The sequence below is a fragment of the Cnephaeus nilssonii genome (genome assembly GCF_951640355.1).
Source record: "Cnephaeus nilssonii genome assembly, chromosome: 4".
Classification (NCBI taxonomy): Eukaryota; Metazoa; Chordata; class Mammalia; order Chiroptera; family Vespertilionidae; genus Cnephaeus; species Cnephaeus nilssonii.
In genome coordinates, this window is record NC_137075.1 from 54,916,964 (window position 1) to 54,934,161 (window position 17,198).

The 17,198-nt window shown below is 38.7% G+C and overlaps 1 protein-coding gene across 2 annotated transcripts in view; it reads right to left on the reverse strand.

The window, feature by feature from the left end:
- WDR72 (WD repeat domain 72) overlaps nt 1-17,198 on the reverse strand; it is a 212,207-nt gene that overhangs the window by 87,060 nt on the left and 107,949 nt on the right. For both annotated transcript variants that reach the window (XM_079769751.1, XM_079769750.1), the window contains exons 15-17: nt 11,610-12,427; nt 8,712-8,803; nt 4,432-4,511 (exon numbers count right to left, since the gene is read on the reverse strand). In XM_079769751.1, coding sequence (XP_079625877.1) covers nt 4,432-4,511; nt 8,712-8,803; nt 11,610-12,427 — 990 coding nt within the window. The remainder of the gene's footprint in view (nt 1-4,431; nt 4,512-8,711; nt 8,804-11,609; nt 12,428-17,198) is intronic.

The following is a 17,198-nucleotide window of genomic DNA, read 5'->3' on the forward strand; positions in this document are numbered from 1 at the left end:
TTTCTAATTATTGGATTTATATATCATGACGACATTTTTTAACTGTTGAATTTTGGGGTTTTTGACATATTTGTCACTACAAATACATATTAAGAGAATAATTAATAATAGTATCATTGAAAACAAGATGAAGTAAAAATAACAAAATGAAACATATTAATCATAATGAATAGGATACTCAGAGCCACAAAACTTAAAAGTGAATACTGAATGGCATACACCTAGCTGGAGACAAACTCAAAATATACACTTGATGCTCAGTGTGAAATCAATAAAGCATGGTTCCAATTCAGAGAAACTATACAGCTTATAAGCAGGTTAAAATAACATTATCACTGTATCTGGTATACAGTGGGCACTAAATAAATACTAATGGAATTGAAATAGATCATGAACACTTTAAAAACATAAACTGAGGAAAGTAGAATTTATTGGTTCTTTTTAACTATCAATACTTCAGCTTCTCTACTATATAAATATAGTAGATAAATTTTATAGATAGTAGGGATAAAATTTATGCCCCAAAATGTAAAATTTCTATAGTATTTGTGATTTTAATAAAGAGCTAGAATTGAAAGCACTATGGATATCAAGCTGTCTTCTGAATGCAAGTTTCTCTGCAAATAGATATGCAAAGTATTAAACTCTTATGAGGGACTATGCAGTGATTTAAAATAAGGTTTACTAATCCATTAGCTGGAAAGAGATAGCCACAAATCTGGGCCATATACTTATTACTAGAAGTATTACAGTGCCACAGGCAAGCTAAAATTTTTAATGTTTTTTTTACTAAGACCTTGAAACAGCAAAGTGAAATAGCACAGAATGTTATAAAGACTCATAAGAGCCCCTAAGGCCTGCTTATAGTTCCAATGTCCGGATTTTCTGGTGTAAAAGCATTTTTCCAAAACCTGGCTCACACTGGTCTTTGTAGCATCTCCTGAGAAAAGCCACAACACCTCTGCCTTAGAGGTGTTCATGTCATATTTCACTCACTGGAGTTCGATTAGAAAATCCCAAGTATGTCAGTGCAGCTTCAGAAACATGCAAATTAGCAACCCCAAAACCTTGCTGCTGCTTTTTCAGCCCTTATTCCAATAAGATAAATTGATAGATAGTAGGGATAAAATATGGGTATGTTTCTTGTATGAGAAGCAAAAGAGACAATTTCCAGACAAACTTATTCATCTGAAAAATATATTCCTTCTTACTTGCTCCCTTAAAGGTACCCCCCACCCCCATTCAACTTCTGAAGTAGGATTTTGCTCTATTTTACAAAAGCATTCCATTCCCACCTAGTGATTCTAAAATACATTGAAAAGTAGATTCAAGTTAACATGATTTCACAAACTACTTAAATGAACAGCTTTATTAGTAACTAGAGGCCCATTGCACGAAATTCGTGCACGGAACGGGGGGGGGGGGGTGTCCCTCAGCCAAGCCTGTACCCTCTCCAGGACTGCTGGCTCCCAACTGCTCGCCTGCCTGCCTTCCTGATTGCCCCTAACCGCTTCTGCCTGCCAGCCTGATCACCCCCTAACCACTACGCTGCCAGCCTGATTGATGCCTAACTGCTCCCCTGCCAGCCTGTTTGCCCCCAACTTCCCTCCTCTGCTGGCCTGGTCACCCCTAACTGCCCTCCCCTGCAGGGTTGATCACCTCCAACTGCCCTCCCTTGCAGGCCTGGTCCCTCTCAACTGCCCTCCCTTGCAGGCCTGGTGCCTCCCAACTTCCCTCCCCTGCTGGCCATCTTGTGGTGGCCATCTTGTGTCCACATGGGTGCAGGATCTTTGACCACATGGGGGCATCCATATTGTGTGTTGAAGTGATGGTCAATCTGCATATTACTCTTTTATTAGATAGGATAGAGGCCTGGTGCAGGGGTGGGGGCCAGATGGTTTGCCCTGAAGGGTGTCCCGGATCAGGATGGGGGTTCCCTTGGGGCGTGGGGAGGCCTGAGCAAGGGGCCTGTGGTGGTTTGCAGGCCAGCCACGCCCCCTGGCAACCCAAGCAGAGGCCCTGGTATCTGGAATTTATTTACCTTCTACAATTGAAACTTTGTAGCCTGGATCGGAGACAAGCCTCCTGCTCCCTCCAGGGCTGGCAGCCATTTCTGTTGGGGTTAATTCACCTTCTATAATTGAAACTTTGTAGCCGTAAGTGGAGGCCTGGGCCTGGCCAGGGTGTGTGGAAAGCTTTGCTTTCCCCATTGCCGGGGGAAACCCTGGCCTGCTCTCTCCAGCTCCGTGGCTGCCGCCATTTCTGTTAAGATTTGTTTACCTTCTATAATTGAAACTTTGTAGCTTGAGTGGAGGCTTAGGCCTAGCAAGGGCAGGCGGAAAGCTTGGCTTCCTCCGTTGCCTGGGAAACCTTGCTCTCTGTGGCTGTAGCCATCTTGGTTGGGTTTATTTGCATACTCTCCCGGATTGGCTGGTGGGTGTGGCTGGTGGGCGTGGCTTAGTCGTAGCGAAGGTGCGGTCAATTTGCATATTACCCTTTTATTAGGTAGGATTTGCGGACTGCTTAATGAAGCATTTAAATGGATACTTGCAAAAATTCTCATTCCCACTTTATACATGAGGAAAATAGTCAACTTAACCCTATCTTCCAGAGTCATTCATCAGGCTAGTGACAGAGATGAAAGGCAAACTGTGAAGCTTGGACTTCCTATAGTGTGAGTCATAAATACTCTGGTAATATTTTTACCTGCTCCCAGCATTTTGCACAAGGTCATAGTATCATAGAACCTTAAAGATCCACTAGTCCAAGCATGTCCAAACCACATTAAAACTTATCTGAACGTCAAATTAACAACTACAAAATATCTTTAGTTAAAGCAATTCAGGATAAATGTTCTGTTGAATTTATTTTCTTAAGGATTTTTCCCAATTGTGGAATTCGTTGGCTAGTAGGAAAAAAAAAATCGCACCTTTAATAGATAGACTCCTTTATTGATAATATGCTGGTAAAGTCAACATGTATTTATGGCCATTTGATTATCACAGAGGCTTTTGCATAGCTATTCATTCATTCAGTATTTATTGACTGGCTACTGTCACTACTGCTTTTCTGGGCACTGGTCAAAGAGGGGTGAGTGAGACCAAGCCCCTGCTCTCAGCAAGCTGAATATAACAGTGAGGGAACAGAAGATAAGCAAGCAAAACAATAAAGGTGTAGCCTGGCCAGCATGACTCAGTGATAGAGCATTGACCTATGAACCATGAGGTCACGGTTCCATTCCCAGTCAGTGCACATGCCCAGGTTGCAGGCTCCATCCCCAGTGTGCAGTGTGTAGGAGGCAGCTGATCAATGATTCTCTCTCATCATTGATGTTTCTATCTCTCTCTCCCTCTCCCTTCCTATCTGAAATAATAAAAATATATTAAAAAATAAAGGTATACTCTCCATTAAAAATAGCACACAAAAAATAAAATAAAATTGGGTAATGTCATGGTGGCTAGAGGCATAGGGTTGGTGAGGGGGGAGGTGGCACTATTAGATGGAGTGATCAGAGTAGACCTCTTTAAGAAGTTGACTTTTGAGCAAATGATAAATGGAAAAATGAAAATTCCAGCTCAAGAGAACAGTAATGATCTAAGGTGGAAACAAGCTTTGTATGTTCTGGAAATATAAAGATGCTCAGTATGGCAAAAATAGGAGGGAGAAGGATGAGCAAAGAGGTTAGGCTAAGGGCAAATGATATAGAAACTTGTTGGCCATGATAAACCCCCATGGCCAGTTTCAATAACCATTCCAGTTGTGTTTACTTGGTTTTATAGTGTCAACCCCCACAGTTCATTCTGAGTTAATTTTCTTTTGTTTTCCTGTACCCAAAATAGCCATTTTTAATTGTCATTACTGCTATTCTTGTCTTATAAATTTGATATGCATTAAGCTAATGAAGAAGAACAAAGTTCCAATAAGTACCCATCTAATCAATGCACAGATATTTTTTTTTGTATGTATAAAGCTATCCACTTACTTTTAGGACTGAAAAAAGAAAATACTTCAATTGGGCATTGAAACCAGCCCTCTAAGTTAGCTCATAAATGAAGTACTCTCAGGGTAGTAAAAGAATTTCTAATTACACCTACCAAATTCCTAAGCCTAGGGACATTTTGAAATAAAATAATAGACAATTGTGCCACAAACTGAAATTTCAATGAGTAGTAAGTTACTGATCCCATGAACATCTCTTCCTTAGCTCCCTCCATTCAGACCCCCTAACTTGGTGCACTCTTGTATATATTATTTCCCACTTTCCCCCTCATTATTAGTCTCTGCATTAACCCCGTTAAGTGAAATGCCCTGGGAGGACATTGTGTGAGGACAAGCACACCTACTCACTCATACTTTTAAGCAAACGGGAGGATGAATGAACCACAGCAGCAATAAGCTCTTCCATAATCAAGAATATGCACTGTGTCATACCTGCACAGATTGGTCTCTCCAACAGGAAATTAGCTTCAAAAGAGAAACATCAGCTTCAGGTAGATGGGGTTCATTCTTACCTAGAAACATACAAAACACATTTATATCTTGAAAGTATTAGAAATGGATGCACCCAATGGTCCTCAACTCCAGCTGCACAGAAGAATCACTTGGGGAGACTTTTTTCATAAACCAAAGCCCAGGGTCAGTCTTTCAGAGATTCTGATTTAATAAATCTCAGGATGATAGTGGGTCAGGCATGAATACTCTGTAAAAGTACCTCAGATGATTTTCATGTACAATGAGAGTCAAAAACCATTCATTAATGTATGTATTTATAATAATTATACTAATACATATCTATGTTAAATCAAATTCATCTTTACACCATAAACCCATCTTTGTACTTTTTTTTGAAAACAAAATGTAATGACTAATATTCCCACTCAAACAGATCACCAAATTTTATAATTCCTTCTTAATGCAAATAGTTCCTGAAATTGTACATTGCACCTATCATGCAGAAATCATATAAAAGACTTCCCTTGATTTGTCCTCACCCAGCTCTGCTACTCTGATCAATAGGTACAGCACTTCGGTTTTAATTTGCCTCATTTTGTTATGTATTGTTTCTTTTAAGTCTGCCCTCTTGAATCTCCTTTCTATCCATTTGCCTTAATGTTCAGTGTGAAATTTTAAGAGTGAGCGAGGGCTTGGTTTATTTAAATTGATCTATAGAGTGTCCAGCAGTTTCCTACACAAAAAGCACTTAATAAGTACCTTTTCATTAATTGAAAATGTACATATTATCATCTAAGTGAAAAATCGATGAATTAAGGCTTTCTGATGGGTAAAATATATTATCTAGGTACCAGATCCCTGAATGAGATAAAAACAATGAGGGCTTGCGCTGGAGAGAAAAATGACTATGATTGTCTATTTAAATTAATGTATTATATAGGTCTGAAATCCTGCTATCAACTTTTAAAATTAGTACTAGTCTAATATGTATTTCATTAAATCACCATTTTAAATATTAATAGATATATGTGTGCGTGCATTATATTAGTGGTCAAGGGAAATGTGCTAGAAGGTATTAAATATACTATAAATTGAGAACATGAAAGAAATGTATACAATACATAAGAAACTTATAACTCAATAATATCATTATTTTCCTGATGAAACATATAATATGAATTTGAAATGACCAAGATCAGGGCATAAAACATGATAGAGCACTATGATTTTGAAGTCATATTTTCCATTTCTTCATGAGCACAGCAGGTAAGAGGACACTTTTTTGATCTCTCTCCTTTTGTTGACCTTGTGACTCTACCATCAAAGCGAAGTATTGGTCTCAACTGTAACTGCTTACTGGCATCAGGGGGTACTTCACAGTGCACTTTAATGTGATATTAAATTTTAATATGAGGTGGAAATGAGAGCCAATTTTTCTTGGCAATGTCAGGGAGTTAAAGAATTAATTGCAACTTAAGGGGGAGAGATAAAAAGAAAATATCCCAGGTTTATCACTATTACCTAGTCACCATTCTTGCTGACAGAAGTGGGCATTGGTTCCTGTCAACCCTTTAGAATGAGTGCCACAGTGTAATTTTATTCTTCAGGCGTTGGTTATAGAATTAATAGCACAAAGTAAATCCCTCCTTTCCCTTTACCTCTCATCTTTCAATTATTAAAACACACAACATTTCCTTATTACCTAACTGAGTTTTAAATGCTATAAAGGCCAACTTTAAACATCAGGGGTGCATCAGTAATAACACTAGTTGCTCAGGCTGCTTTGGTTTCGGCAGCCATAGGAAAATCTGGGGCTCCCTGGCTCTGGTTAGCAAGTCTCTTGGTCTCTGCAGAAACCACCTATATTATGTCTCAAATTCTAATACATTTCCTAGTCTAATAAAAAAATGAAAACAAGAATAAGTACCCTAACAAGAACCACTATCTAAGGAAAAGACAGGTGACCCAGAATGGGGCTATATAGGGAGAACATTACAAGCAATCTTAGATGTCAGAAGTGGCCTGACATACTGGAAAGAGCAAGGGATTTGGAATCAGACAGAGTTGGACTATAATCTGGGCCCTCTGCTTATGACTATAAGTAACTCATCGAAGTTCCCTGACATCCAGCTTTTCTAAGGGTAAACCAGAGATAGTTCCTCCTACTACATAGTGTCCTTTATATATCAATTGAGATAATATATGCAAAATTATTAGCATAATTCTTTGAAAATACTCAGTAACTGGAAGCTATTACTAAACTCCCACTCTAAAATATTCCAACTATTCTTTTCAATAGTCCTATGAGGGTCTGCATGTGTTGCTGTTCAGGCCATTCCAATGTAGCAATAATCTACACTAATAAAAGAGAAACATGCAAATTGACCGTACCTCCACTACACCCGCAAGCCACTCCTACCAGCCAATCAGGAGTGAGTATGCAAATTAACCCAACCAAGATGGCTTTGGCCACGGAGCAAGCAGGAGGCTTGGGTTTCTCTGGCAATGGAGGAAGCCAAGCTTCCCGCACACCTTGGCCAGCCCTGGCCTCCACCTATAGAACTTACATTTTACTAGCAGGACGTGGATGACAAATTTAAAAAACATATATAGTATGTCAGGTAGTGAAAAGGATTGTGGAAAACAGTAAAACAGGGAAAGGGGTAGGGTTGCTGGGAGAAGGGATGAAATGGCATGTGAGCAAGCATTGAAGGATGTATGGTGGAGGTGAGGGGCAGCAGGCTGACCTCTGAAATCTGGGGAAAGAATTCCAGGCAGAGGAAACAGCCAATACAAAGGCCCTTAGACCTGCCTGTCATGTTTGGGTATGAGTAAAAAGACCAGTGTAGCTGGAGTATGGGAAGCAGGGAATGAGTAGAAAGAGATGAGGTCAGCTGGGAATGTGAACAATGATGTAGGCAGGAAAGCCTTGTGAGTTATCCTACACACTGTGGCTTTTATTCAGAGTGATGCAGAAGCCACTGAAAGGTTTTGAAGCAGAAGCATAAGGTTCTGACATTGTTTCTAATAGGTCACTCTGGTTGCCTGGTTGGGAATAGAATGTAGGAATGAAAAATAGGAGGCCTCTGTAGTCATCAAGGCAAGAGGTGATTAAGGATCATGAACGGTGGTTCTGTAGTGGAGAGAAGCAGTCAAAATCTGGGGTATATTCTGAAGGTAGAACCAAGGTGATTACTAAAAGGTTAGATTTGGAGTGTGAGAGAAAGGGACACGTCAAAATGGCCTCAAAGTTTTTAGCCTTAACAACTGCAAGGATAGAATTGCAACTTAGTGAGATGTCAAATATTTGAAGAAGCTGGTTTGGGGATGAATCTAAAAAGCAAGATTGTCACAGATTTCAAGGACCATTATATGACTTCTGAAATAGCTCTAACATTCTCTAGTGTAATAATCACTTATTTGGTAATAAAGATACTGATGCGCCCTAGCTGGTTTGCTTAGTGGATAGAGCATCAGCCTGTGGACTGAAGGGACCCGGGTTTGATTCCAGTCAAGGGCACATTCCCTGGTTGCAGGCTTGATCCCCAGTAGGGAGCATGCAGGAGGCAGCCGATCAATGATTCTCTCTCATCATTGATGTTTCTATCTCTCTCTCCCTCTGCCTTCCTCTCTGAAATCAATAAAAATATATTTTAAAAAATTCTGATGCAATAAACTTCAAACATCATGTAAGATCTTAATATACAAATATTTCAGACTTTCAGAAAGTTTCAGACTACTATGCATTTCAAATATCATTTGATAAAACCAACATATTGTATATTATTTATTTTAATTAAAATGTTCACATATAGCCCTAGCTGGTTTGGCTGAGTAGTTAGAGTGTCCGCCTATGGACTGAAGGATCCTGGATTTGATTCTGGTCAATGGTACATGCCTGGGTTGCAGGCTCCATCCCCAGTGCGGGGCGTGCAGGAGGCAGCCGATCAATGACGCTCTCTCTTCATTGATGTTTCTATCTCTCTTTCCCTCTCCCTTCCTTTCTGAAATAAATAAAAAATATATTTAAAAAAGAAGACATGCATAAGGCTAATTTAAAAAAAAGGTGTACTTTAAAATTTTTTCATATATATTTCAATATTGGCAGAATACAAAAATATAACCATGTGAAATGTAGACTAAATAATATAATAAAAAACACTTGCTTATTCTAAATTGTAGAGTGCTATTCAGTTATAGAAACTAGTTATTTTATGTCATAGAAATAAAAACAAAACAGACTATATTTGTAACTTTACCATTTCTCAAGTAACTGTAGAAGCTTGAAATATGCAAAATATCATTCCCAGGATTTTTCACTTTGTTATGCACAGAATCCATTCTGAAAGAGCTATTGAAAAAAAAAAAGATTTAAAGTATATTATTGAAAATGTATGAAAATATTTTGAAAAATAGATTAAATAAATGAAATATATGAGCGTATGACCAATTTAGATTTGGGAGGTGAACACAGATTATTTTTAGCAATGTCTTCCACATTAATCTCTTTGATGAATCTTATTCCCTCACATTTCTCCTACCTAACACCTTAATTCCAATTGAATTCTGAATCTTAGTTTATCAGTATTGTCTTGTGATCTACTTTTACAGAAGGGGTCTTGCTATTTAGGTCATGCAATATGTGGCTAATGCAAAATAAACATTTATTTTTAATCCTAATATGTTGACATCTGCCAAAGATTTCTCCCCAGGTGCCGTGGGGACGTGAGGAAGGCAGGCTATGCTCTAATGCAGTGACTCAGCAGCAGCTTTCAGAGACTGCCAAGGATGTGCTCAGAGGCTTTACTGTTTCCTTAAAATTCAGCTACATCATGCACCTGATTGTTAAGCAGACAAGGACTTCCCAACCTTCACAACCACAGTGAAATGTTAGTGAGATGGTCAAACTTGTTGGAAGGATCTGGTGAGACATTTAATGCACATTATTTTGATTTCCTACAAAAGGACATGCAGTCTCTAACAGAATATCAAATCTGAAGCAACTGACTGAAGGTAGCAGTCTCTAATCCTGACACCTCCATTGGATAATGTTTTAATTAAGAATTCTGTAAGGAAAAAAAAAAGAATTCTGTAAGGAATTTGCTAATGTGTGCTAACAAGTTTTTTTAATCCTCACCTGAGGATATAGCTTTTTAAATTGATTTGAGAGAGAGAGAGAGAGAGAGAGAGAGAGAGAGAGAGAGAGAGAGAGAGAGAAACATGGATCAGTTGCCTCCTGTACATGTGCTGACCGGGGATCAAACTCACAACCTTTCAGTGTATGGGATGATGCTCCAACTTTAGCCACTCGGCCAGGGCTGTGCTACTGATGGTAAGGGAAGGCATGGTGAAAGTCTATCATCTCCCCTAGTGGGCTTGAGACACATCCTGTACTTTGTACTTGGTAATCAGGAACAAACTCAGAACAAACACCTCTGACAAACAATAACTAAGTCCCTCACCTGCTCTGTGGGATCACAATTAGGGAAATACATATACTTTTGTAGCAGCCCAAGTTTTTAATAATTTGAAGAAATCTTAATGATCACCTATCCCATCCACCTCATTTTAAAAATGAGGAAAGCAAGGCCCAGAGGGTTAAGTGACTAGTACAAAGGCACATGGCTAGTTAACAATAAAATCAGGATGCATTCCTGGGTTTTCAGGCTCCTGGCTGCCTGCATTTTATTTTTAACCAGATTTTAAATACGATGTAATTTTCTTAGTAATAGAAAGAAAAGTAAATGAAGCCTATCTGATTTTTTTAAATAAATGAATAGGAGAAAATAGAGGATAGTAAAGAACCAAAATGTACCAGTCCGTTTTCTCATTGTTAGGGCTATGAACAGAAAATGGAAAACCCAGTAGCACAAAAGCATTATAATGGAAGGAAGTATAATACTGAATCCTGCATAATCCATAGGGACAGCTTTGCTACCAGACTGTAAGTCCACTGAGGGCAGGAACTCTGTCCATTACACAGTGCCTGGCACAGATATCTGTTGAATTGAGCTCTTATCAAAGAACATAAATGTCAAGAATCATTTACCACCATGTATTGGGTAGTTCAAACAGTATCTCTTCTGTAAAGACTTCTAGATGTTTTTATCTCACACTAATTATTCTCTTTACAAAACCACCTAAAATACCTGTATTACAAATGGTTTTCCTAGTTTTTCTTTATCTTACTTCAATGTTTTCTATGTATTTTATGTGCATTATTTTAATCATTTAAATGAGTTCATACCCAAATGAGAAATTTTTGTATATTTCCCCTATAGGCTGGTGAATTGCATTAAATCTTCTAATAGCAAACTGAAAAACTGCATTGCATTTTAGCAGTGGGAGAGGGTAAACACTCAGAGTCAAGGTTAGTGATTAATCAGGCTTTGGAAAGAAACTGGTACTCAGCCTTGAATCAGACTCCAAAAAGCTGAATTAATCTTGGGGTTGGTGTCTTCTCTCCATAAGCCTTAATATCGTCACCCATACAATGAGCAAAATAATAGGGCCTATAGCACGGCTTTGCTGTGCATACTAAATAAAATCATGTATGTAAAGGGCTTCCATGGTGACCAGCAGATACTAAGCACTAAAAAAAACCCAGCAGTTATTATTACTAAACTGTACTTTCTACAAATTAATTACTGATGGTCTCTTCTACTTTTAAAATGCCAAAGTATACATTAAATGGTGGGATTTGAGGAATGAGATTTTCAAACTTTTCCTTTCCCTATGATATATAAAACATATCATTATAGGCAATTACTTAAATGTTCTTTGTTCATATTTAATTCATAGCAACTGCAATGTATTTCAAGGTTGTATGTATGTATGTATGTATGTATCATCTGTCTATTTATTGAATCATTCAGCATCCAGGACTCTGATTTTCCTGGCACATATTATGAGAACAAGGGTTATTTGTTGAACAAATATATTTTAAAACAAATTTATTGTTCAAATTATCCTCCAATCCCGAAAATTAAAAGAAAGTTTTTTTTAAATGTCTTTGGACCTAAAGGAGTTGTTGCATATTCATTCTTCATGTCAATGAAGAAATGAAGGAGAAGGGCTAGAGAACTGAATACAACAAATAATGGTAATTTTTTAAATATCCCAAATAAGAATAGTCAAAATCTCTTGGCATGCCTTACCTGTCCATTCCATATGCCAAGTCTACAGGCATGTTAACTAATTTGTTAACTAAAAATAATCTTCTCAATAAATAAATGATAGTGTTTGACTCATGCAAAGCATCACAATTATTTTCCAGTCCTCTTGGCATCCCAGCTTGATTTGGAAGAGTGGATGTGTATTTGTTTGACAAGTCCAACACCTTTCTGGAAAACAAATTGACTTTTGAGTAGTCTTTCTTCATTTCGGCATTGCATAAATCCCAACCTGGCAGCATCAGTGAGAAGTGATCTTCATTTGAAGCAAGTCCTAAAGAGACGGGACCCTGAAGCTTCAAAATATTGAGATGCTTAATGCAGAGGTTATCTAATTCTTTATCCACTCCCCATGGCAAAAGGCAAGATAGCAGCAATTTGGCTGCATCTATTATGAGGTTGGCATCAAATTTTCTTAATGGCTTAGGGTGTGTCTTTTTGGAGCTCTTCAGTTTCTTCTGCCTTTTAATTCCATCATATTCTTCTAAGACCATGATGGGATTATCTCCTTGGGCTGGGGCTTCACTCACAGGCTTGGCTTGTGCCTCTGCTGAGAGAGAACCACAGGCAGTTTTATTTCTTTTCAGCGTCAGTGTTTTCTTCTCAACTGTACTTTTGGCTCTTCTCAGGATCTCACTGCCATAGAATGAATTGGAAGGGTCACTGTCGCAGACTGGCGTTGACAGCAGAAGTTCAACAAGGTTTTCCAAGTCAAAGAGAAGGATATGAAAGCCAATGTTACTCCATTTGGTCTTCACAGGCAAGACATTAAAAGGACCTGAGAAAGACTTGGCATCAGCAACCTGAAGGAGATTGAAAGAAACACAAAACTTTATGTGTTAAAGTCCTTATTTTTAAGTGATTTTACTAAAGGTCCCATGGGGTTAAAATGGCATAAACAGAAAGTATTAAGTAGCAGTACAAGCAATGGCAAGTCATTTTAATTTTTTGTATTAATTATAAAAATTCTCCTCTAAATTAAACATTCTATATTCTAATATACTTAAATCATTTTTTCTTAAACTTTTGTTTTTATTATTAAAAATATAAATTAGAACCCATGGAATATTATGGCATTAGATTGACATCCTTTCATATATATTTTCATATCTTTCTATCAGTATGGCCATGAAGACATACAACAGGGGAAAAATAAGTTTGAAAATTAAGGAGAACAGTTACAATACTTGCAAAAATTTAGAAAACCTTTAAGAAGAATGGTCTCTCCAAACTTGTTTAACATTTTATTTAAATTTTTAAATAATTGAAGGTAATCTAAATGTTAACCAATGTCAAATTGTTTTTTGTGTGTTTTTTTTAAGGTACACTTTGTTCTTTCTCTGCCTAAAATGATTTTGCCCTAAATTTTGGCATGGGGGATCCCATACTTCAGTGAGGTTCCTGCCCTTGAAAAGGCCTTCCTAAAGTACCTCATCCCCTCATGCCAACCTAGTACTTTCTATATCTTCCCTTTTTTTCTTTCTTCCTAGTACTTATGTTATATACAATATTTATTTGTTTACTGTATATTTTCTCCAATAGCATTCAAACTTCACCTCATAGGAGTTATGTATGTTGCTTTATTCCCAGTGCTGCTCTACAGCATTATTAGGGTCTTTTTTAAAATTGATTTCAGAGAGAAAGGTAGAGGGAGAGGGAAATAGAAACATCAATGATGAAAGAGAATCATTGATCAGCTGCCCCCTGCATGGCCCACAGTGGGGATCAAGGCAACAACCCGGGCATGTGCCCTGACTGGGAATCAAACATGACCTACTGGTTCATATGTCAACACTCAACCACTTTGCCATGCCAGCTGGGCCACTATTAGGGTGTTAATAAGTATTTGTTGAATAAATAATTAGCATATGTATATAATGGCATACCATTAAAATATTTTGAAATAATGGTGTAAAACTATATTTCCTGGGAAAATGTGTTCTACAAGGCAGAGAAATAATACCCTTCTAATAAAACCATGTGTGTATGAATGTATAGATATTTTTACACATTGACATATATAAATTTATACATATAATATGTACATTTATATTCATGAAGGACAGGCACTAAAATGTTAATAACTTAATTAGAAAGAGAAGTTAAAATAATCTCTAAAATAATGTTAGGGTTTTTTAAATTTAGGTTTTGGATTTTTTTTTTTTTTGCACTGATGACATTTAGTTTATAATCATAAAAAAGAAAATTTTAAAAAACAAACCATACAATTTTTTAAAGATAAAAATCCAGAATGGGTTTTGGTTTTATACAATTCTATTACTCAGACAAAAACGCATTTTTTCTATGAATAAGATAGTGTAAGGATTTGTATAATTATTAATAAATAATTTCTGAAAACCAAAAATAAAAACTATACAGACTAAAAATGGACAAATGGCATTAATAGCAATTCACAAAGAATAACATTACAATTAAAATATGAAAAAACGTTTATAACCAGTAGTAATCAACAAGTGAAATTAAGATAGTAATACCATTCATTACCTATTCATTTAGTAAAAAGAGTTTCTTACATTATCTTATTATGCAATGTCTAATGCATATAAAAAATACATAAGCCATGCATTTAGCCGTCCCATGAACTTCTACTTTCCTAAAGCTATCATCTTCTCTGGCTATAGTGTCTGGACCTCCTCAATTACTGAGCCAATGAAAATCATAGCAATGACTCTAGAAACACCCCACATTGCCTGATTGGGTTTCATCTTCTTATTTGGTGCTTCCCACAGCCACAATAGGCCCATGGCACTGCTGTAAACACATCTGTCCTGAAATATGGTCCCATAAGCCTCAGGAGCAACTGGACATTTTACATTCTTTTCGAATCACAAATGGTACTCCAAATTTATTTAGCACACTGCAGCATTGTTTCCCATTTGGAAACAATTCTATTAGATTATAAGTATAAAACATTATTATATTTTATTATACTAAAATGATTAAATATTATAATTCTAGCCTGTCATCACTGAATTTATTTTAAAAAAGCAGTGAGTATATTGTTAAAGTCAAGTCATAAAGCAACTTTAAAAAGGGTATTTACCATTATTTTGACACTAGAGGCCTGGTGCATGAAATTTGTGCACGTGGGGGGGGGCAGTGTCCCTCAGTCCAGCCTGCACCCTCTCCAATCTGGGACCCCTTGAGGGATGTCGGACATCCCTCTCACAATCCAGGACTGTTGACTCCCAACTGCTTGCCTGCCTGCCTTCCTGATTGCCCCTAACAGCTTCTGCCTGCCAGCCTGATCACCCCCTAACCACTCCCCTGCCAGCCTGACTGAGGTCTAACTGCTCCCCTGCCAGCCTATTTGCCCCCAACTTCCCTCCTCTGCCAGCCTGGTCCCACCAATCTGCCCACCCCTGCTTGCCAGATCGCCCACAACAGCCCTCCCTTGAAGGCCTGGTCCCTCCCAAATGCCCTCCCCTGCTGGCCATCTTGTGGTGGCCATCTTGTGTCCACCTGGGGGCAGGATCTTTGACCACATGGGGGCAGCCATCTTGTGTGTTGGAGTGATGATCAATCTGCATATTACTCTTTTATTAGATAGGATAGAGGCCTGGTGCATGGGTGGGGGCCAGCTGGTTTGCCCTGAAGGGTGTCCCAGATCAGGGTGGGAGTTCCCTTGGGGTGTGGGGTAGCCTGGGCAAGGGGCCTATGGTGGTTTGCAGGCTGGTCACGGCCCCCAGCGACCCAAGCGAAGGCCCTGGTATCTGGGACTTATTTATCTTCAACAATTGAAACTTTGTAGCCTGGAGCGGAGCCAAGCCTTCTGCTTGCTCCGTGGCGGCAGCCATTTCTGTTGGAATTTATTTATCTTCTATAATTGAAACTTTGTAGCCTTAAGCGGAGGTCAACGCAGGCCAGGGCTGCAGAAGCTTGGCTTCCTCCAACGCCGGGGGCAACCCTAGCCTCCTGCTCTCTCCAGCTCCACGGCTGATGCCATTTCTGTTGGGATTTATATATCTTCTATAATTGAAATTTTTTTGCCTTAAGCGGAGGCCTGGGCCGGCCAGGGTGTGCGGAAAGCTTGGCTTCGTCCATCGCCGGGGAAACCCAAGCCTCCCTCCTGCTCTCTCTGTGGCTGCAGCCATCTTGGTTGGGTTAATTTGCATACTCGCTCTTGATTGGCTTGTGGGCATGGCTTGTGGGTGTAGCGGAGTGATGGTTAATTTGCATATCACTCTTTTATTAGATCGGATAAGTAACAAAGAATAACAATAAATGCCTGTGCCAAAACCAGTTTGGCTCAGTGGATAGAGCGTCGGACTGTGGACTGAAAGGTCCCAGGTTCGATTCCGGTCAAGGGCATGTACCTTGGTTGCGGGCACATCCCCAGTAGGGGGTGTGCAGGAGGCAGCTGATCGATGTTTCTCTCTCATCGATGTTTCTAACTCTCTATCCCTCTCTCTTCCTCTCTGTAAAAAATCAATAAAATATATTAAAAAAATAAAAAAATAAATGCCTATAATATTAATTCTTAAATTTTTATATATTACTAGAGGCCCGGTGCATGAAATTCGTGCACTCGGGGGAGGGGGGGTCCTGCAGCCCGGTCTGCACCCTCTTGCAGTCTGGGAACCCTCGGGGGATATCCAGTTGATGACTTAGGCCCACTCCTGAGTGGGCCTAAGCCATCAGTCAGACATCCTTAATGCTGCCGTGGAGGCGGGAGAGGCTCCCGCCAACCACCGCTGCGCACACCAGCCATGAGCCCTGCTCAGGGCTTCTGACTGAGTGGCACTCCCCCATGTGGGAGCACACTGACCACCAGGGGGCAGCTCCTGTGTTAACTGTCTGTCCCCTGGTGGTCAGTGTGTGTCATAGTGACTGGTCGTTCCGCCGTTTGGTCGATTTGTATATTAACCTTTTATTATATAGAATAGACTAGAGGCTTGATGGACAAAATTCATGCAAGAATAGGCCTTCCTTCCCCTGGCTGCCAGCACCAGCTTCCCTCTGGCACCCGGGACCCAGGCTTCCCTCTGGCTGCCAGCAGGCACCTGGGACCCGTGCTTCCCTCGCAGCCCTGGCTTCGTCCGGAAGGTCATCTGGAAGGATGTCCAGTCTAATTAGCATATTATGCTTTTGTTATTATAGATTGGGCATATACAATATTTATTAATATTTAGCAAAGGGTATAGTAAATCTTATGCTTATTTATATTTATGTTACCCATATACTAGTACAATATATTTCTCAGACAAGAATTCTATTAAAAGTATCCTGCTGCTGTCATGACTGAAGTATGTTCTGCAAAAATACAAATATGATTATATTACCTCTAGAATGATAAAGTATATCTAAACCATCATTATAACAGAAGTATTTTAGAGACAATCATCAATATAATTATAATAAAAAAGTCTAGAACAAATTATTAAATATGATAAGTATTCCATTTAATGTATGTCACTGCAAATACCTGAGACATATACTCTTATTAACCAATGTCACTCCAATAAATTTAATTCAGAAAATTTTTAATGTAACGGTTAAATATAAATTTTATTAGTTCATATGTTATATACAGAATGCTCTCTGATTGCCTTA